The sequence below is a fragment of the Tursiops truncatus genome, chromosome 12, assembly GCF_011762595.2.
Source record: "Tursiops truncatus isolate mTurTru1 chromosome 12, mTurTru1.mat.Y, whole genome shotgun sequence".
Taxonomy (NCBI): domain Eukaryota; kingdom Metazoa; phylum Chordata; class Mammalia; order Artiodactyla; family Delphinidae; genus Tursiops; species Tursiops truncatus.
Window position 1 is genome coordinate 22,621,673 of NC_047045.1, and position 21,757 is coordinate 22,643,429.

The window sequence follows — 21,757 nt, forward strand, 5'->3', positions numbered from 1 at the left end:
GGTTCATGCCCTGGTCCGGGAAGATCCCACATGCCGTGGAGCAGTTGGACCCGCGAGCCATGGCCACTGAGCCTGCGCGTCCGGAGCCTGTGCTCCACAACGGGAGAGGCCGCAGCAGTGAGAGGCCCGCGTACCGCAAAAAAATAAAATAAATAAAATAAAAAACTCCTAAGAGTTCCATTAAGAAAAAATCAGACAATCCAATACAAAAAGGGGCAAGAGATTTGAATAGGCATTTTGCAAAAGAAGAAATAAACAATAGACAAATGAGAAAGTACTCAACTGCATTAACAGCTCCCTTAGAACCACAGTGAGATATTACTACTATATACTAACAAACTTGGCTCATATGAGAGTAGCTACACCAAGTGTTGATAAGGATATGGAGCAACAGGAACGCTCATACTCTGCCAGTGGTGGGTGTAAATTGGTACAACTACCTTAGAAGGCATTATCCAGCAAAATGGAAGATATATAAACCTCATGACGCAGTCTATCTACAGAATAGGTTAAATACATTGTGGTATATTCATACAATGGAATGTATAGTTACACGCAACAACACTATAAGATGTTCATCACTGCAGCTTGCATGGCTTGACTTTCCTCCATGGCCCTTCCCTTTCCTTGAGGACTTCTTGCGAAGTCTGAGTTAATTTGAAATATTGGTTGAGACACTTTCCCTTATTGTTGGGTGTAATCAAACATTTCAGTTTTAAAAGAGGCCTGACTTTTCTCATGGTGAGCACTGCTTCCCGAGCAGGCAGCGAGTGCCATGTGGCAGGCATTTAACCATCCACCTGGGGTGGGGTGGGCGAGGCTGGACTCAGGGGCTCTCCCTTCCACAAGCAGCATCAGCATCAGCAGGCATTTGTTAGAGATGCAATTCTTGGACCCCACCCTGAGCCTCCTGCACCGGAGACATCACAAGTCCTGCTGATCTACAGTCAAGTCTGAGGGCACTGGACAACTGATCTTTTTTTTTTTTTTTTTTTGCGGTACGCGGGCCTCTCACTGTTGCAGCCTCTCCCGTTGCGGAGCACAGGCTCCGGACGCGCAGGCTCAGCGGCCATGGCTCACGCGCTCAGCCACTCCGCGGCACGTGGAATCTTCCCAGACCGGGGCACGAACCCGTGTCCCCTGCATCGGCAGGCGGACTCTCCACCACTGCGCCACCAGGGAAGCCCTGGACAACTGATCTTTAAGGAACCCCCAGGAGTGAGATTTTACAACGTCGCATGTCCTGGTTACCATTTTTCTCTTTGTTTTCAAACTTTTTCACGATCCCATCTCCACCAGCTGACTCTACTTCCTACCTATCCATGCCTTCCTTCCCCCATAATACTTGCTGAGTCGAGCAGTCTTTACCCAAGCCTGACCTCCCTCCCGTGACCAACCTCCTTAGCTGAAACCCCGTCCCTCTTCCATCTCTGTGACACAGCTGTTCCCTGGCTCCTTCTCTGAGGTCCTTGGGCCCCTCCTGGGCTCGATCTCTGACCCGGACTCTGACCCTGTTGTTGTTGAAGTCTAACAGAGGTCCCCCCTGGATATCTAACCAAGTTCTTAAATTTAACATCCCAAACAGACTTGTCTATTCGGGGCCCAGCCCTGCCCCACTGCCCAGCACCCCGTCCTTCAGGCACATGGTGACCTGCTTGGTCACCGGGGTTAAATGGGGTCAGGGAGGGAAGGAGTGAGATTGCCTGGAGGGGATGGCAGAGGAGGAAGAGGCCAGGAAGAGGAGTTTAATTTTAGGGGAAGGAGCCAGTAGTTGTGAAACTGAGTCCCACTGAAACTGAGCTCCTCTGCCGAGTTTATCATTAACCCCTCTATCCAAAACTTTGTTCCCCTTCTTGTCCTGCCCTTGTTCCCCTGATGATTGAGGAGTATCAAAGAAATGTGGCGGTTGAAACTGAACAGGACCCTGTGAGGCCCTCTTGGGTACAATACCCCCTACCACGTGCCCCATTTCTTTTTTGTAGAAAAAGGCTTTATTCTCCTAGGCCTTCCCTGAGTGCCAGTCTCAAGCAGTTACTAATCAGGGAAGTGAGGGAATGCAGAAACAAAGGAAGAGCAGTCAAACAAGAAAAGTAATGATAGCTTAAACAATAGTTCAGCGATAAAACAGAGTCCTAGTTCCTCTTCAACGGGTATATATAATGATCTGACCCATATCTCTGAGCTGTTCTGCAGAAACTAAGAGCCCCCCACCCAAGTAGAGGATGGTGATTACATGCAGACTGGTTGGAACCAAAAGACTGATGATTAAGATTCCCCAAGCCTCTCCCTGTTACCCCACCACCAACCAAACAGAAGGAAGTCCACAAGTTGCAACACTTACTCCAAATGTTGCCTTTAGAAACCCTTCCCTGAAAGGAATCAGGGTGGTCAGGTCTTTGGAGCACAGGCTGCCCTTCACCACAACCCAGGGACAGTAGATTGACTTTGCTATGAGGTGGCCAAGTGGACCCAAGTTCAATTTGGTAACGGGAACAGGGTGTGAGTGTGAGTGAGAGTTTGTGCTCCAGAAGGGAAGGGCCAAAGGCACTGAGGAGGAATCAGAGGGGTCTCCTCTGAGGGCAGGAGATCCTGGGAAGAAGGCTGCCAGAGACCCAGAAGGCTGGCTTTCTCCCTAGCTTTGGCGCTCTAGCCCGTTCACTGTAACAATGGAGCACTAGACCTTACCCAGCATGAGGAACAGGGGAGGCAGAGCCAGGGAGGCCTGAGAAGCATTCAGGGAGGAGACCCCAGCTCCAAAATGAGGCATGACCCTGCCTTGAACTGGCTCCATGGGCCTCAGCTGGGCCAGCTGAGTGGCATTTGGGGCCTTGGTGGCCAGACTCCAGTGGCTTGGAAGTTCAGGGGCTGAAGGCTACGGAGTAAAGCATGGGAGCATTCGGGAGGGTCTCCCCTCACAGTCTGGGTGCCCTAAACACAGAGGGCACCTTAAATGGGGGTGGAGCTAAAGTATACAGGGTGAAACACATGTGTTCCTAGAAAATTCCCTAGGAAGGCATCACATTGGAGACAGTCCAGCTGGAGACGTAACTAGGCATTAACCTTGCAAAGTGACACAGCAGTTGTAATATCGTGATGTGATACTGTGATATAATGAGAAATATGTATTTGGTCCTCAGCCCCAGTTCCTGGCACAGAGCTCCTAAAACCCTTGTAACTTCCTGAGTGAGAGGGGTGAGAGGAGTGTATTTTGTTATTTATGACAACCCCTTACTAACCACACCTGAGTTTATGCTAGTGTGGTGGCTCTCCTGGGCTCCTGGATAGTTTCAAGATGGGGCTGGTTGCCAAGGAACAGCCATGTGATTAGAGGGTTGGAGCTTTCAGCCCCACCTCCCAACTCCCAAGGAGGGGGAGGGGGGAGGGGCTGGAGGTTGAATTAATCACCAGTGGCCAATGATTTCATCAATCGTGTCTACACAGTGGAACATCCATAAAACCCCTGAACAACAGGGTTCAGTGAGCTTCCTGGTTGGTGAACACATCCACATGCCAGGAAGGTAGTGCCCCCAGCTCCGCGGGACAGAAACCCCTGAGCTCAGCACCCTTCCGGTCCTCACCCTATGCCCCTCTTCATCCGCTATCCATCTGTGTCTTATATAATGTTCTTTATAATAAGCTGGGAACCATAAGTAAAGTGTTTCCCTGATTCTATGAGCCATTATAGCAAATTATCACACCTGAGAAGGGGGTTGTGGGAACCCTCAATTTTGCAGCCAAGTCGGAGAGAAGTGCAGGTAACTCGGGGACCTACTACTTGTGATTGGTATCTGAACTGAGGGGCAGTCTTCTGGGCCTGAGCCCTTAACCTGTGGTGTCTGCACTAACCCCAGGTAGTGTTAGAACTGAATTAAATTGTAGGACACCCAGCTGGTGTCCACAGACAACAGGGGAATTGCTTGGTGCGGAAAACCCACACATTTGAGTCAGAAGCGTTGTGAGCAGAACAGATCATAGTAATAGTAACAGTACAAGCCTTTATCCCAGGAGAGGCCCTAAGGGAGCGTATGCTGTGAGTCTAGGAGGCCATGAGCTCCCTGGGGCCGTAGCCATGTCTTTATCACGTCAGCAACCAGTGCTTTGATGCACTGCTTCCACCATCCCCTTCCCCCCAACACACACACACACGCGCGCACACACACACACACACACACACACACGGTCTCTGCTGTGTTCAGTGCTTCCTGTAGGACACTTGAGTCCATCTTCATGACAATCTGGTGAGGAAGGTACTGATATTACCTCCATTCTACAGGTGAGAATCTGAGGACTAGAGAAGCGACGGAGGTCCCCATCAGAGAGAGGCACACCACAAGCTGATCCCAGGGGTCCACCTCCAGAGCCCCTGCTCTAACGAATGCATTATGCTGACCAGAGCATTCCTTTTTTTTTTAATTTATTAAAAAAAATTTTTTTATACAGCAGGTTCTTATTATTTACCTATTTTATACATATTAGTGTATACATGTCAATCCCAATCTCCCAGTTCATCCCACCCCCTCCCACCCTCCCACCCCCTCACCCCCACTCCCCGCTTTCCCCCCTTGGTGTCCATACGTTTGTCCTCTACATCTGTGTCTCTATTTCTGCCTTGCAAACCGGTTCATCGGTCCCATTTTTCTAGATTCCACATATATGCGTTAATATACAATATTTGTTTTTCTCTTTCTGACTTACTCTACTCTGTATGACAGTCTCTAGGTCCATCCACGTCTCTACACATGACCCAATTTCATTCCTTTTTATGGCTGAGTAATATATGTACTACATCTTCTTTATCCATTCATCTGTCGATGGGCATTTAGGTTGATTCCATGACCTGGCTATTGTAAATAGTGCTGCAATGAACACTGGGGTGCATGTGTCTTTTTGAATTATGGTTTTCTCAGGGTATATGCCCAGTAGTGGGATTGCTGGGTCATATGGTAATTCTATTTTTAGTTTTTTAAGGGACCTCCATACTGTTCTCCATAGTGGCTGTATCAATTTACATTCCCACCAACAGTGCAAGAGGGTTCCCTTTTCTCCACACCCTCTCCAGCATTTGTTGTTTGCAGATTTTCTGATGATGCCCATTCTAACTGGTGTGAGGTGATACCTCATTGTAGATTTGGTTGGCATTTCTCTAATAATTAGTGATTTCAAGCAGCTTTTCATGTGCCTCTTGGCCATCTGTATGTCTTCTTTAGAAATGTCTATTTAGGTCTTCTGCCCATTTTTGGATTGGGTTGTTTGTTTTTCTGATATTGAGCTACATGAGCTGTTTATGTATTTTGGAGATTTCCTGTTGCTTCGTTTGCAAATTTTTTCTCCCATTCTGAGGGTTGGCTTTTGGTCTTGTTTATAGTTTCCTTTGCTGTGCAAAAGCTTTTAAGTTTCCTTAGGTCCCATTTGTTTATTCTTGTTTTTATTTCCATTTCTCTAGGAGGTGGGTCAAAAACCATCTTGCTGTGATTTATGTCAAAGACTGTTCTTCCTATGTTTCCCTCTAAGAGTTTTATAATGTCCGGTCTTACATTTAGGTCTTTAATCCATTTTGAGTTTATTTTTGTGTATGGTGTTAGGGAGTGTTCTAATTTCATTCCTTTAAACGTACCTGTCCAGTTTTCCCAGCACCACTTATTGAAGAGACTGTCTTTTCTCCATTGTATATCCTTGCCTCCTTTGTCATAGATTAGTTGACCATAGGAGCGTGGGTTTATCTCTGGGCTTTCTATCCTGTTCCATTGATCTATATTTCTGCTTTTGTGCCAGTACCATATTATCTTCATTACTTTAGCTTTGTAGTATAGCCTGAAGTCAGGGAGTCTGATTCCTCCAGCTCCGTTTTTTTTTTCCTCAAGACTGCTTTGGCTATTCGGGATCTTTTGTGTCTCCATACAAATTTTAAGATTTTTTTGTTCTAGTTCTGTAAAAAAAGCCATTGGTAATTTGATAAGGATTGCACTGAATCTGTAGATTCCTTTGGGCAATATAGTCATTTTCACAATATTGATTCTTCCAATCCAAGAACATGGTATATCTCTCCATCTGTTTGTATCATCTTTAATTTCTTTCATCAGTGTCTTATAGTTTTCTGCATACAGGTCTTTTGTCTCCCTAGGTAGATTTATTCCTAGGTATTTTATTCTTTTTGTTGCAATGGTGAATGGGATTCTTTCCTTAATTTCTCTTTCATCGGACAGGCTGTCAGATGAAGCAAGGGGGCCACCATGGACAGATGTTCATAGCAGACTCGAGAACGGACGTGCAGCAAGAGACAGCCTTCTACGACAGAAGAGTCCTGTCAGGGGGAGGTAAGCTGGGGAGGCAGCTGGGCCAGACCGTGGAACTTTCGGGACACAGAGGGGAGAGGCGGGTCTGCATTTCATCCCGTGGAATATGGGAAGCCCTGAAGTTTCTGAGGGAGCAGCACAGGGAAGGGGTGTTTCCAGAAGGTGAATTTGGCTATGAGGTGTGGTTTGGGGGCCATGGTGTTGGTTTCGGTAGTGCTTCCAACCTTCTTATCATTATCATCCACGAAAGAGAAAATTTAATTTATTTAAGTATGAATTCATTTAAATTTAAATTAAATACTAAGGAATAAGATGGGAAGGGAAGGTGGAGCTTTGGAGGGCCACAAGCATTGTAATGTCTAAGGTTTTTTTCACCCCCCCAAGAAGGCATTGAGAATGTGTGGTGTGAGGGGGCAGATCTGAGAGACACTGTGATGCATGAATTGATTCAACTTGGTTGATCTAGGAGGGGAAAGGGCAGGAGGGAGGGGGGCAAAATCAGCAAGGTCTCCACAGCTCCCTGCCTGAGTCACCTAAGAGAAAGCTGATAGAAAATCAGCAGGTTGCCTAAGTGATGGCCGGAAGTATGGGTTTTGCAAGTATCTCAAGGAAGCACAGGAGCCAGTATTTCATCTCCTAAATTCAGCCCTTTGGTGGTTGCATGTGGTGCAGGAAGGGTTCTCCTGTGCTCTAGAAGCTGACATGGGGAGAGTACTGCAGGCCCAGCCATTGCCCCAACCTGCCCCTGGTCCCACCTTCCCCGCTCACTCAATCTCGGCCGGTCCAGCCGTTGCCCCTCTGGGAAAGCAGACCCACACTCCGCCCTGCTCTGTGCTGGGCAGCTGACCAGTAAGGGCAGCGTCCACATTTACAAACCCACCCCCAGGCAGGAGCACAACTGGGGGCCCATATGCCACATGTTTGAATGTCTAAAGGTTATAAATCAAGCTAAGAAACTGCAAAAAGATATATAGCCTCCCCTACTTCTTTGACAAATACATGTTCATATCAACCCGGAAGGCCAAGCCCAGCCTCAGAACTCTGACTCCTGGGAGCTCCGGCTGGGACATGGCAGGGCAGGGAGAGCGGGCCCAGCTCCGGAGCTGCCCTTTTCCCACCCACAGCAGCAGCCGGCACAGAGAAGAGCCTGGCGTGTGCCGGTGGACACCCCTGCCCACTATCTGAGCTCTATCCAAAGCCGTCTGAAAGGCAGCCCTCAGCCCCACTCAGCACCAGGGGGTGGGGTGGGGTGGGGTGGGGTAGGGCTGGGGAGGGGTGGAAGGGGAGGGATGGAAGGGGAGGGGTGGAAGGGGAGGGGAGGGGGAAGGGGAAAGGAGGGGGAGGGGAGAGGGGAGGGGAGAGGGGAGGGGGGAGGTGAGGGGGGAGGGGAGGGGGGACCCCGCATGCGCAGTACAGCCCCCAACCCCACCCCTGGGGCTCGCCTAGGGAGGAGGCCCAGGCAGGTCCCGAGGTGGGCTCTGGGCTGTGTGGACATGATTCTGGGTCCCAGTACCCAAGTGTGGCCTAGAAGGGAAATCTCAGGTGGGCACGTCCTCTTGGCCCACAGACCACGCCCTGAGTGCAGGTGAGGATCACACACAGGACCCCCTTGCCTTGACCTATGGCCGCTGCTCACAGCGGGCCCTCGTCTTCTGCCTTCTGGTTGGTTCAGCCAATGAAGGTGCCAGCGGGTCTCAGAAGGCTGGAGGAGACGAAGACGAACTGATTCTCTCCCCCAGCCCTCCCTGCAGGCTTCATGGGCCCGTCCTCTCCTGGACGCCAGGGCTCCCCTGTAGGGCACCCCCTTCCCAAGGCTCTGGCTCTTTTCCAGATTCTGGGAACTGCTCCCTCCTCTTGCCCTCCACCCCTAACCTGGTGAAGGCTCCACACTCTTCCAGCCCTCAAGGCTTCACTGCCAGCTTGCTGGTTTCCTTTAACCCTGCCCACCCCTTTGTGAACAGACCTTCATTAAACTCTCCACTGTCCCCCTACTGTTACTGTAGCTTTTCCCAATGCCTCCCGCCTGGGCTCCTTCTGGGTGGATGGCCGCCCCCAGGCAGACACTCAGGTGTCCCAGCTTCCTCCGGTTCCAGCGGTGGCTGTCTCCCTCCTTCACTTCTCACGATCCCTCCACTTTTTTTTTTTTAATTGGAGTATAGTTGATTTACAATGTTGTGTTCGTTTTAGGTGTACAGCAAAGTGACTCAGTTATACATATATCCATTCTTTTTCAGATTCTCTTCTGATATAGGTTATCACAGAATATTGAGTAGAGTTCCCTGTGCTATACAGTAGGTCCTTGTTGGTTATCTATCTTATGTATAGTAGTGTGTGTATGTTAATCCCAAACTCCTGATTTATCCGTCCCCCTAACATTTTCCCTTTGGTAACCATAAGTTTGTTTCTGAAATCTGTGAGTCTGTTTCTGGTTTGTAAATAAGTTCATTTGTATCATTTTTTAAAATTAGATTCCACATATGAGTGATATCATATGATATTTGTCTTTCTCTGTCTGACTTACTTCACTCAGTATGAAAATCTCTAGGTTCATCCATGTTGCTGCAAATGGCATTATTTCATTTTTTTATGGCTAATATTACATTGTATATATGTACCACATCTTTTTTTTTTTTAGTTTAGTTATTTATTTTTGTCTGCGTTGGGTCTTCGTTGCTGCACGTGGGCTTTCTCTAGTTGCAGCGAGAGGGGCTATTCTTTGTTGCGTTGTGAGGGGTTCTCATTGCGGTGGTTTCTCTTGTTGCAGAGCACAGGCTCTAGGTGCGCAGGTTCAGTAGCTGTGGTGCACGGGCTTAGTTGCTCTGCGGCATGTGGGATCTTTCCAGACCAGGGCTCGAACCTGAGTCCCCTGCATTGGCAGGCGGATTCTTAACCACTACGCCACTGGGGAAGCCACACATCTTCTTTATCCATTCTTTCTAGGCCTTAGCTTAACCCCCATCAACTCAGACCTGGACCATGGCTGAAGTGGCCAGCTAGCGTCCCGCATCCATTCTTAGCTGCTCCAGCCTCTTCCTAGCAGACCCTCAGGGAGCTTTCTAAAGCACAGGTATCATCTTGCCCTTCCGCAGCCTGGGCTGCACTGCCCCCTCTACACACATATGCACACACACACACACACACACACACACACACACACACACACACACGCTGCTCGCATTCCGCTGCCCTCCTGTTATCCGTGAGCACCCTCCTCCCTGATCCCTCCTTCCCTCCCACCCGCTGGGCTCACCCCCTGCGCATCTTTCCCGACTCATTGCGAGCATCGCCTCCTGAATGAAGGCGTCACTGCCAGCTTGCTGGTTTCCTCTCTCTGGATGGAGCTGACCACTCAGTTCCCCCCGTCAGCAGAGATGCCCTACATTGCTTCTGTGATACTTGACTGCACTTAGTCATTTCTCTGTTTCCCTTGTAGACTGTTAGCTTCCTGGGAACACTGTCGTGTCAGGCGGAGTGACCGAATGCACACCCTTCCCGGCAAGGGTGGCTCCTTGGCCTTCATCCTCCCAGGCTCCTCGGGGCCACCCTTCCCTGGTGCCCACGGCCAGACCCTGCTGCTCGCACCCCACGGCTCCCCTGTCCTTCCAGCAGCTCTCCATAATTTAACAACTTGATGTGAGGATTTCATTAACACTGGTCTCCCCAACCAGAGCATTGACACTCCAAGGACTGTGGCTGTCTTGCTCACTGCTGGGTCCCCGAATGCCATGGACCCTGTTCCACACATAACAGCTCCAAAACACACTGTACTTGTCTTATGAATGAAAGTGAAAGTATTTTGGTTGGAGAACCTAACCTACTTTGTGGTCACTTCCTGACCATCCTAACAAACTCCTTGGATGTAATTCAAAAGAATCCGTGATGACATTACACCCCTCCTTTACCTTCCATCTCTACAGTTTGATTTAAAAATCAGTATCATGCTGGTGAGGATGTAAACTGATGCAGCTGCTGTAGAAGAAAGTGTGGGAGTTTCTGAAAAAACTAAACATAGAGCTACCACGTGACCCAGCAATTCCACTTCTGGGTATATACCCCGAAGAATTGAAAACAGGGTCTTGAATAGATGTTTGCACACACATGTCCATGGCAGAATTATTCCCGGGAGCCAAAAGGTAAAAACAATCCAAATGTCCACTGACAGATGAATGGCAATTAAACAAGACGTGATATATTCATACAATGGAATATTATTTGGCCTTACACGCTACAACATGGATGAACCTCGAAGGCATAATGCTAAGTGAATAAGCCAGTCACAAAAAGACAAATACTGTATGATTCCACTAACATGAGAAACCTAGAGCGGTCAAATTCATAGAGACAGAAAGGGGAATGGTGGTTGCCAGGGGCAGGGGGAAGCAGGAGTAAAGAGTTATTGTTTCGGGACTTCCCTGGTGGTGCAGTGGTTAAGGATCTGCCTGCCAATGCAGGGGACACGGGTTCGATCCCTGGTCCAGGAGGATCCCACATGCCGCAGAGCAACTAAGTCCGTGCGCCACAACTACTGAGCCTGCGCTCTAGAGCCCGCAAGCCACAACTACTGAAGCCCGCATGCCTAGAGCCCATGCTCTGCAACAAGAGAAGCCACCACAATGAGAAGCCCACGCACCACAACGAAGAGCAGCCCCTGCTCTCTGCAACTAGAGAAAGCCCGTGCGCAGCCAAAAATAAACAGATAAATTTGTTTTTTTCAAAAAAAGAGTTATTGTTTCATTGACAATTTAGGAAGATGAAAAAGTCCTGGAGATGTATGCTGGTGACGATTGCACAACAACGCGAATATTCTTTCGCCACTGAACTGTATGGTTAAAATGGTACATTTTATGCTATGTACGTTTTAGCAGTCTTTTTAATTTTAAAAAATCAGCATTGCACTCGTTCTCCTAACAAATGGAGGGGAAACCCCAGGCCTCTGGAGGTTCTCCTAACCAGGACACACCAGCAAACCAGGCAGCTGGGAGCTTAGACCAGATATTTTTGTTTCAACTGATCCCTGGGATTATTAGGAAGCTGCTAGATTTTTAATCTTTTCTTTTTCCAGACTGAAAAGGTCATCCGAGGGATATCTAGCCTTAGGCAAATTCCTCTCTAGCAATTATTTTTAAATGTCAGTCCACAAGGAAGCCCCTCTTCGAAAAACAAGTTAGGAAGAGAAGACAGGGATGCAACACATACCCCACAGTTGTTGACGGGCGTCTTGTTGGCGTGGCCTGCTGAGCGTGCATGGCTGCCTTTTAGAGGGGCGTGTTAGGCTGGGCAGGCATTAGGGCCGGTTGAGCCCAGGCTCTGCTTTGGACCAGGTATCTGGCACAGGGCTGCCCCCAAGGAAGGCGGGCTTTCTCTTACTCACACAGAGCCATCTATGTGCTGTCTGCCAGCCTCCTCCCTCAGAGACACACCCACCCCCCTGGCCAGTGCCTCTGCGCAGAAGTGAGGGGCTGGATGGAATGGAGACCCTCAGGAGGACCTGCAAGGAAGGCTTCTTGGCTCTAAACCATCTGCAGATGCTCCAGGGATTATGAATTATAGCAATCATTGGAACCCCAGGCGGTGGGAAGCTCCCTCCTCTGATGGCCCCATCCAGCCTGCTTGGCCATGTTGCAGCAAAAATAGAAATGAGACCTTTCTGATAAACAAGGAAAATAAGGAAACAATGAACAGGCTGGGGAATCAACATAAACAGGTCTGAAAGAGTTAAGCAGTCTTGGTTATTGTTTAGCTGTTACTACTAACAAACACTTGTAGCTAGACTTGTCCTTCACAAAGCTGATTCCTCTCTGACTCCATACAAATGACCCGTTGCACCTGGCCTTTCTTCTCCCCCTACACTCCCTTGTAGCACTCTTCATCTCAGAAAGGAGTTCACGGGCCGATAACTTCAGGGACACCAGACCCGGGTGCTGAGCTGCCTGATGCCAGCTTTGGCCATGAATTTGCAGAAGAAAAGAAATGCAAGACCTTCACTACTTTTGATCCTTATCATATACCCCTTCAAGCTGAGCCCCACGTGTAAAACCTTCTCCGATTCCCCAAGGAGGCGGGCACAGTTCTTGAGGCGTTAGCCTCCTGTGTCTTCCCTTTGCCTGGCAAGGAAAATCAAAAGCCTCTCTATCTCTTATCTTCCAGTTCTCTGTCTCCGTATTTTTATTTGGCGTCGGTGCACAGGGAGCCAGATTGGCAACAGCCAGGACTCCACGAGTTGCAAAGATTCTTATTTATGAGTTCATGTGTGTGTACCTCACCATGTGCTCCCCTGGTCCTATTTCATCCAAGTGACATCTAGACATCCAGGAAAGCCCTGCAGGGGAGAAACGGTGCCCAGAAAACCAGCTGCTCTGGGGGGAGGGCTCGGAAAGGAGGTATAGCCCCCCCTTGGCTTTGGTGACCCAGATCTTGACGGCTGATGTAAGAGCCTCAGGTCTTACCGCACCTGCTGGAGGTGACACCTCCTTCCCCGGCGGCTTTCCCTAAAGTCAGGGTCTTTCCCAGCCTCAGAGGCTCACTCAGGCAGGGGCAAGGGACTGTCCTCATCCTCCACACTCTGGGCGGCACCAGAAGTTGCAGGGATCAGGATACACGAAGTCCAATTTGCTCCTCAAACGTGGCTCGAGGAAGGAGCACCCTGACTGAGGCCACAGCCTGTTGGATGATTCTACTCAGAGCTGGGTTTTCTGGGAACGTGGCAGGATTTCACCTGCCAGTCCTGAGAGCTAGCTCCTGGCTCCCCTGGCTTTCTCCCAGAGGAGGAGGGCGTTTTAATGAGGCTTTCACTTTTGCATGTGACATCACAGAGGAAACCCAAGTTCTGCCCCCAGTTGTTCTGTGGCCATCACTTAACCCCCTGGACCCCAGGCTCTTCTTCTGTAAACTGAAAGTCCTAACCAGGTGATGGCTCAGGCTCCTGCCGCAACATCAGCCTCCGTCAGAAAGTTACAATGTGTTATTCAGAAGATCACCCACACCCGGATACACACAGCTGCCCTACAACACTGTGCACTGAGGCAGGGTCACGTTGCGACTTTTGAGGGTGCTGGGCACTTTTGCCTTCGTGGGCCCTTCCACCAGAAAAAACATATTTAAAAAGCACACAACTGTGGTGCTATAAAGATGAATATATTAATATTATATATTAACATTTTCTTCTACCTAAAATTTTCTTTTTTTCTTCTGACTTTAAAATAACATCTTATCAGGGGCCCCTAGGAGTATTCCTTGTGAGCCCTAAACACGCCTGCTCTGTCTAGTGGCCCAGCACTGGGGGACATGCGGATTGAGGGGGTAAGAAAGAGACCCAGCTAGGAGAGTGGGCCTGCCTCAGTAGCTGTGTGACCTGGACCAGTCACCTCACCTCTCCGCGCCTCAGTTTCCCCATCTGGGCATAATAATAGTACCTACTTCACGGAGTTGTGAGGAATGAAGTCAGATCGTGTCTGTAAGCACCCTGAGTAGAATGGTGCCTGAAACAGAAGTCACTAGAAGTTGTTCGTTGTCATTAATGCTGTTGTTTGTCAACCTTGTTCCAGTCGCCCTCTGCATCTTACCCGACCCTCTAGAGGAAAGGCAAGGGGAGCAAGGATGTCTAGCTTGGACTTCCTGGAGCACATACAGCTAATTTTAGAGCTGCTTATTCACGGAAATGTTATTGAATTTTAGAAAAAACTCTTTGGTGGCATTACCCAAAACAAGCCCTCGAGGGCACCAGAACCCCTAGCTGTGCAGCATTCCATCGGGGCAGGAGGAAGAGGCAGGGGCTTGTCATCTGTCACCTGCTCTCTTCTCCTGCTCGGCAGGTGTCAGGCCTCAGGGAACTGAGGGGGAGGCTTTGAGTCCTTGTAAATTGCAACGGCCTCTGGGATAAATTAATGTCCTAATCCCCTAACAGTCACACGAGGGAGGCCTGACAGCTGGGTTTTTCTAAGGGGCTGTGAGCCTGTATGTGCCAGGGCTTTACATACATGATCTCGTTTAATCCTGACAGCAGCCCCAGATGGACGGATTACTATCCCCATTTCACAAACCAGCAAGCAGAAGCTCAGAGAGGGTCGGTGACTTGCCCACAAGTCACCTCTACTTCTTCCTGCTGCCCCAGGAGAACGTTTGCACCTGAGAGGAGCTCAAGAGCGAGATAAAGGGGAAATGGAAACCCTCCTGCCTAGGTCTCTCTGGCCGGAGGCCCATCAGCGGCCATGCTCCGGGCCTCAGTTTCCCCACCTGCACAGGGGGGACGTGGGCCCCGTGTCTCATGCATTCTGCAGTTCGCATCCCTCTCCCTGCCTGGTGGGTGCAGATGGCTGGCTCCTTTCCCAGCCCCCTCCCCTCTGTGGCATTCCTCCTGTTCCGGCCACCACTCCTCCCCACCCCGCCGAAGCAGGGAAGCTCCTTTGGGGCAATTCTGCAAGGGACCTTTGCCAGGCGTTAAACTATCGCTGCATTGGCAAGCAGGGGGCCCCCCCTCAGAACCCCAAATTCCCAGCCAGGCACGGGATAGCAGAGCCAGGGGGTCCTTTTCTGTGTGGACGCTCCAGCCCTGCCACCCACCCTCCCCCTGCCCCCTGCCCATGCAGCTCTTATGCTCTTATTTTTTTCATAAAGGAAAGTTGGCAGCAGCAGTGCTGGGCCTCGGTGAATGTAAACAGCTTAATCACCCTCAGGTCCTTTTCTCAACAGCCCTCTCCACTCACTTCCTTCCAGCTCTTTTCTCCTGGGGATAATTAGTGACTGGGAGGCAGCTGGGCTTCTCTGAGTGTGAGGGGGAAAATCAGGGACCCCGGGGGGAGGGCTGTGTCTGAGGGAACCCAGTGCAGGAGCAGCAGGAAGCAGCCCTGGGATCCGTCCCCAGAGGGCCGAGGGGAGGACGCAGTCTTACCTCCAAAGGCGGGCCTCATGGTGAAATCATGGTCATCCACTCTGAGAAGTGGCTGAGGTTTTCCCTTTCGGATTTTGGTCACATCAAGGTTCTTCTTATATAGGTGACTGCAAAGGCAAGCAAGAAACTGTTTTCCGTCAGCCCACCAAGACATCGCGTGAGAAGATTTGGGGAGATGACTTCCTGCAGGGTCTACGTGTTACTCACCTTTTCGCCCATCCTACCACCTCTTTCTCCATTGAAGGGAGGTCGAGAGACAAAGGGTCCCCCCCACCCCTTACCTCCACCACCCCGGGCCTTCACAGGTGGGCTGGCCCGAGGACCTGGCCCTTCCAGAGGCTTCCTAAAGTAGATCCCCCCAAGGCAGGACACCATCCTACCTTGGCAAGCTCCTAACTGTCTTGCCCAAAGTCCTGATTGGATGACCAATGGTTGGGTCTAATGGTGGAGAATTATGATGGGTCTTTTTTTTCTGTTAAAATCTCTCTTCAGTGTTCTTATAATATTGGTTTTGAGATAAGGAAAATTCTTAGGGACTTCCCTGGTGGTCCAGTGGGTAAGACTCCACGCTCCCAATGCAGGGGGCCCGGGTTCGTTCCCTGGTCAGGGAACTAGATCCTGCATGCCGCAACTAAGACCCGGCACAGCCAATATAAATAAATAATAAATAAATAGTTTTTAAAATCAATGTACCAAAGTGGCATATTTAAAAAAATAAAATAAAATTCTGAGACAAATGTAGTTAAAGTTTTAAAAGGCTGGTGTTATCCTAGGCAGACCTGATGCTCTTTCCATCTATCCAGTTGGCAGCTGTCTGAAGAATCCACCCTGGCGGAGAGAGCCTCAACCCTCGGGAGAACAGACAGTTCACAGCCAGCGGCCATCAAGGCCACAGCTGGGCACAGATAAGACTCTGCGCTCCCGTGTGCTGCGTGGCCAAAAAAAGAAAAAAAAAATTATTTTTATCCAAAAGCCAAGGAAAAAGAGGAAGGGTGTTGGGCACTTGGAGAAAGAAGCTATGATCAGATACGCTTTTGGACAAGCCCGTTGCAGCTGCACACTCCGAGGACGAGAGGCCGATGGCTTCTTCCTGTAGCTGGGAGGTGGGACCTAAGTTCCCTAGAAACACGTGTGGTCATGGAGGGGCCCTTCCAAGGAGCTTCTGCCCTCCCGGGTCTCTTCCGCAAGAAGTGGAGCCAGACCAGGCCCGGCTCCCCGCGCAGCGACTGCTGGGGGGCCGTATACAGAAGCCCCAGCAGAGACACCCCGGGAACGTGGAAGCCGAGCTCAGTCTGAGGGCTTAGCCGATCACAGACATTAAATTGTGAGGGCAGCCCTGGCTCGCGGGGAGCAAATCCCTCCCAGTCAGCACAGTTTCTCAGTTGAGAGGGGAGGATTAGGGGAAGGGAAGTTCCAGCATGCCAGCACCCTGGAGAGAGGGAGGAGATTGAAATCCCAGTGCCATTAATAAGGACCCAGAATTTTTCTTACGGGTTCAGTTATTTGATAACACAGGCCGCTGATATCCTGATCCTTGGGCTATTGGTGTCAGCTGGATGCCCTGCACCCATCCTCCACGGGAGATGCCGGCCACTGCCCCACCCCAGACTCCAGGGGCCCGGCTCTCCCACCCCAGACTCCAGGGGCCCGGCTCTCGCGCCCCAGACTCCAGGGGCCATATGCCGAGCCCCAGCCCCGCGGTGGGGCTGCCAGAGCTTTCACGGAACCTCAAACCCAGCCTTGTCGGGGTGTGGAGCGGGGAGAGAAGAAAAAGTGCTCACTACGCCTTTGAGAAGCAGGGCTGGTGAGCGGCAATCAACACATCATTCCAGGGGGTTTCAATTGGAGAAATCAGGTTCAGAAAGGTCAGGAAACAGGGCCACACAGCCAGGGAGCAGCAGAAGCAGGGCCTGAACCTGCCTGAACCTGGTTTCTCCTGACTTCCCAACCCCACTTCCTTCCCCAGAACCCTAGGGAGGGTGAGGGTCACTGGGTAGCAGGAGAGCAAAGCGGCTCCTGGGTCCAGCACTGGAACCATGATGCCAAAGGAGAGAAGGATGGCCAAGGGCAGGTGGAACCAAAGGGGCAGCAAATGGGAAGGAAAGATGAAAGGGGACCTCAGGCTTCGGGACCAGGAGGGGCCACACAGTGCGATCAGGGCAGAGCCCAGACTCCCAGATCTTGGTGTATTTTCAGATCTCAAGGGAGAAGGGCGTCTCTTTGCAGGAAAGCAGTCATGTGGTCAGGAGGCCGCCTTAGGCAGCAGGGCGGGGAATAAACCTGGGAGGCTGAGAGGCAGGAAGAACAGAACAAAACAAAGAGCTAAGAGCAAACAGGCTCACTTGGCAGCAACTCAGTAAAGGGACACAAAGGATCAGAAAACCGGAAGCAGTTTTGAAAAAGCAGTTGCTGGACAGAATAATTGTTTTGCGAGGGTGTGTTGGCCAGGGTGACACAGGGAAGGCTGACAGGTTAGAAGAAGTCCTCTCGGTGTGTGTGTGTGTGTGAACAGGACTTCTAAGAGAAGGAGCTACTCCACAGAGCTGAACTGCTCTAAGACTGTAATGAAAAAGGTTCAGGTCATTTCATTCCTATTTATTAGCATAGCTTAACTCTTGTGTCAATAATGAAAGTACCTTTTAGTCAGATGTTTGGCTGAAATTTTTCACAGACAGACGTAGCTCTATGATTGTCTGAGCGTGTGCACGCCCTGGTGGATTACAGAAAGGCCTAGAAGCATGTTCCCTGATACATTTTCTCTATCCTTTTTCCCAGCTTCTGTTCAATAATTATTTTATATTCTTTGAATGTGTATGTTCATCTTTTCATCCACTTTAACACCTCATGGGATAGATTTCAAAAAGTTATCTTCACCCCTAAGGGTCAAATTCAATCCATCCATAAACAGTATAAAGTTTCCTCAAAAAACTAAAAATAGAACTACCATATGATCCAACAATTCTACTCCCAGGTATATATCTGAAGAAAATGAAAACACTAATTTGAAAAGATATGTGCAGCTCCATGTCCATAGCAGCAGTTTACAATGGCCAAAATGTGGAAGCAACCTAAGTGTCCGTCAACGGATGAATGGATAAAGAAAGTGTGGTCTATATATACAATGGAATACTACTCAGCCATAAAAAAGAAAGAAAATTTGCCATTTGCAACAACATGGATGGACTTGGAGGGTATTATGCTGAGTGAAATAAGTCAGACAAAGAAAGACAAATACTGTAGGGTATTATTTATATGTGGAACTAAGAAACAAAACAAACTAGTGAATATTTAAAAAAACAGACTCACAGGTATAGAGAACAAACTACTGGTTACCAGTGGGGAGAGGGAAGGGGGAGGGGCAAAATAGGGCTTAGGAGATTAAGAGGTACAAACTACAATGTATAAAATAAATAAGCTACAAGGATACATTGTACAACACAGGGAATACAGCCAATATTTTATAATAACTATAAATGGAGTATAACGTATAAAAATTTAGAATCACTATGCTGTACACCTGAAACTAATACAATACTGTAAACCAACTATACTGCAATTAAAAAAATTTTTTTAATAAATTCAGTCTGTCCACAAGCTCATGCAGGTGTCTGGGAATGAGACTGTGGGTCTTCTGAGAGCAACAGAGATGCTGTAACTGCCCAGGCTGCCAAGTGGGATCCCTGAGGGTCCCTGAGGGGCTTGTGCTGAACCCCAGCACCATTATTAGAAAAGAGACAGGTTCAGACCACGATTTCCCTTCAGACCTAGTAAATCAGGATCCTAGGTTCTGGTCCTGTCAAGCTACTACCGAGCTGTATGAATTACTCATGCCGACGTTTTAGCATCTATCTGTAAAATAAGACAGTGTTTCCCCATGTGTGCTCTGTGGACTATGAATCCCACAAGATAGTCCAAAAAAAAAAGTGTTGTTCTTTTTCTTTTTTTTAAAGAAAAACTGCATAATTTATCCTCCTCTTCCAGATTAACAACCTCTATTGGCATAATAAATGTTCTATAAGTTCTGCTATAAAGATATCTGTCTAAACCAGGATTTCCCAACCTTCTTTGACCCTGGAACCCCCTCTTTATACAACACCTATTCACATTTCACAGAATTAGAACTCAGGGGAATTGCTGGACCCCGTGACCTCTGAAGTTCCTGCCAGTTCAACAGCCTAGGATTCTGGCTACATAACCAGGATGCGTCTTCGAGAGTGGTGCCTCTTTCCCAATATCCTGGACAATTTGTACCTGTTTGCTTTCTGACTGAGTGGAATTAGACTTCACAGAGTATTTACATCTCCCAGAGCAGCAGTCTCCAAAGTAGGGGCACACCTGGAGGGCTCAGGATGCTCCACTGGGATGCAAGAAGTAGAAATTGTAACTCTCATTTATAGTTAGTTTTTATCTAAAAATAAGGAAGCTTTGGGGCTTCCCTGGTGGCACAGTGGTTAAGAATCCACCTGCCAATGCAGGGGACACGGGTTTGAGCCCTGGTCCGGGAAGATCCCACATGCCGCGGAGCAATGAAGCCCCTGTGCCACAACTACTGAGCCTGTGCTCTAGAGCCCGCGAGCCACAACTACTGAGCCCGTGTGCCACAACTACTGAAGCCCATGCGCCTAGAGCCCGTGCTCCGCAACAAGAGAAGCCACCACAGTGAGAAGCCCGCGCACCGCAACGAAGAGTAGCCCCTGCTCAACGCAACTAGAGAAAGCCCGAGCGCAGCAACGAAGACCCAATGCAGCCAAAAATAAATAAATAAAATAAATAAATTTATATAAAAAAACAAACTGTGAGAAACAAATGTTTAAAAAATTAAAAATAAAAAAATAAAAATAAGGAAACTTTTCAGCTTTGATATTCATATTTATAATAGTACGGGTATGTAATTTGTGTATATATATGTATACACATCACGGGGTACGGTTTCAAAAAATGGTCACTGATAGCGGTACGTGATCAAAAAGGGAGACCACTGACCTAGAAAATGTGCCTCAAGGTATTAGTTAATATTCATAATCACGCAGTGCTTAGCAGAATGGAAAAACAGGCATGTAACATGGCGTGTTACACATGGCGTGGATATCTTAGCTGCTTGCTCTTTCCTTCATGCTGAACAGGCCTAGCATATCGTGCTTCGTACATCAGTTCAAAACAAACGTAATAAGGAACTTCGATTTGTGATGTAATTATGTTAAGTGCAAATTCTGGGCCTAACCAGTTATTTCTTGGAAGTGTTTCCATTACATCATGAAATAGCCTTCACTGTTGTCCACATGTATATTTTTAATAACCTAGCAAATTTCAAACATCTTCTCTAAGATTCAACACAGTACAATGAAACCTGATAGCATTATAAAACTGTTCCCAATCAAATAATTTAAAGAAGACAACTCCCAGTTACATTTTTTTCTTAATAAGTCAAACTACATTCCTATATACAGTTCCGCTCAAAAAAGAAAATTCTTTTTTTTCTTTTTAAAGTGAAAGCGGGTTTATTTAGAGAGATACACACTCCGTAGAGAGAACGTGAGCCGTCTCAGAAGGCAAGAGTGGCCCGAGGGCATGGGGTAGTCTCGGAAAGTGAGAGCAGCCCTGAAATATGGGGTGGGTAGTTTAAAAAAAAAAAATTCTTGAGTGTAATTCCTTAGCAGGTCATCTATGGTCCCTACAGGATGTAATCCCAAGAAACTAAGCGGCACAATCTGAGAAGTACAACGATGCTTTACCCACTAAGTCTTCAACTGCCTGACTTAAATCAAAATGCTTTGGTGGAACACAGACATCAGAATGAAAGGCTCAGCCTAGTCTAGCTTCCCTCTCTCGCTGCTGGTGACACAATAGTGTATTTGTGCCCAGGGAGAGGCTGTGTTGAGTGAGGGCGAGGTCCTATCTACCCCCGGCTGGAAAACAGATTCCAATAGGACGGGCGATCTAACCCCTAGCCCTCCCGGGAGCTGTCCCACTGTGTGTCACTGCCACTACGAGTCACCTCCCTCCCCTCCCGCCCACAGCTTTACCTTGGCTTGGACGTTTCCAGCTGCCCTGTCCATCTCCTCTTCTTGGGCTTTCTGGTCTCCACAAGAACCATCAGGCAAAACAAGAACAAAATGAGTCTTGCAAAATAAGGCATCCTGTGAACGTCTGTGATGCTGCAAGCTGCTTTCCAGTAACCTGCAGCGGAGCAGATCCCCCCAGGCTTAACCATTGACTCGGTCTTCTGCCTCGAGCCAGGGCAGCAAGGAGGGCATGGCTGGCCAGGCTGAGTTTCCCGATTTAATATTGATACTGATGCTTGTGCCACCCTACTTCCCACCCCCTCAGGCCATGACACAAACACCAAGGCTTTGCCTTCCCTGCTACTTAGTGATTGGCTATTAGTAAGTTGGTTCTCCTGTGAAGGTCAGCTTCCGCTGAGTCCTAGAACAGCTTTGGCTAAAACTGTTATATAAAAAAAAAAAAAAAAAAAAAAAAAAAAATTAAATCTCTTGGATATGCCAGCTTTTTGCTGAGATCATTAATCCATCTCTCTGGCGACATAAAACCAGTCTGTCACATCCGCCAGGGAGCAGGT

General features: G+C 48.7%; 1 protein-coding gene across 1 annotated transcript in view; it reads right to left on the reverse strand.

The window, feature by feature from the left end:
• GABRR2 (gamma-aminobutyric acid type A receptor subunit rho2) overlaps positions 1-21,356 on the reverse strand; it is a 37,940-nt gene extending 16,584 nt beyond the window's left edge. Inside the window, exons 1-2 of the mRNA XM_033867556.2 lie at positions 21,204-21,356; positions 15,181-15,287 (exon numbers count right to left, since the gene is read on the reverse strand). Coding sequence (XP_033723447.2) covers positions 15,181-15,287; positions 21,204-21,316 — 220 coding nt within the window. The 5' untranslated portion in view covers positions 21,317-21,356. The remainder of the gene's footprint in view (positions 1-15,180; positions 15,288-21,203) is intronic.
• Between the last annotated feature and the right edge of the window lie 401 nt (positions 21,357-21,757).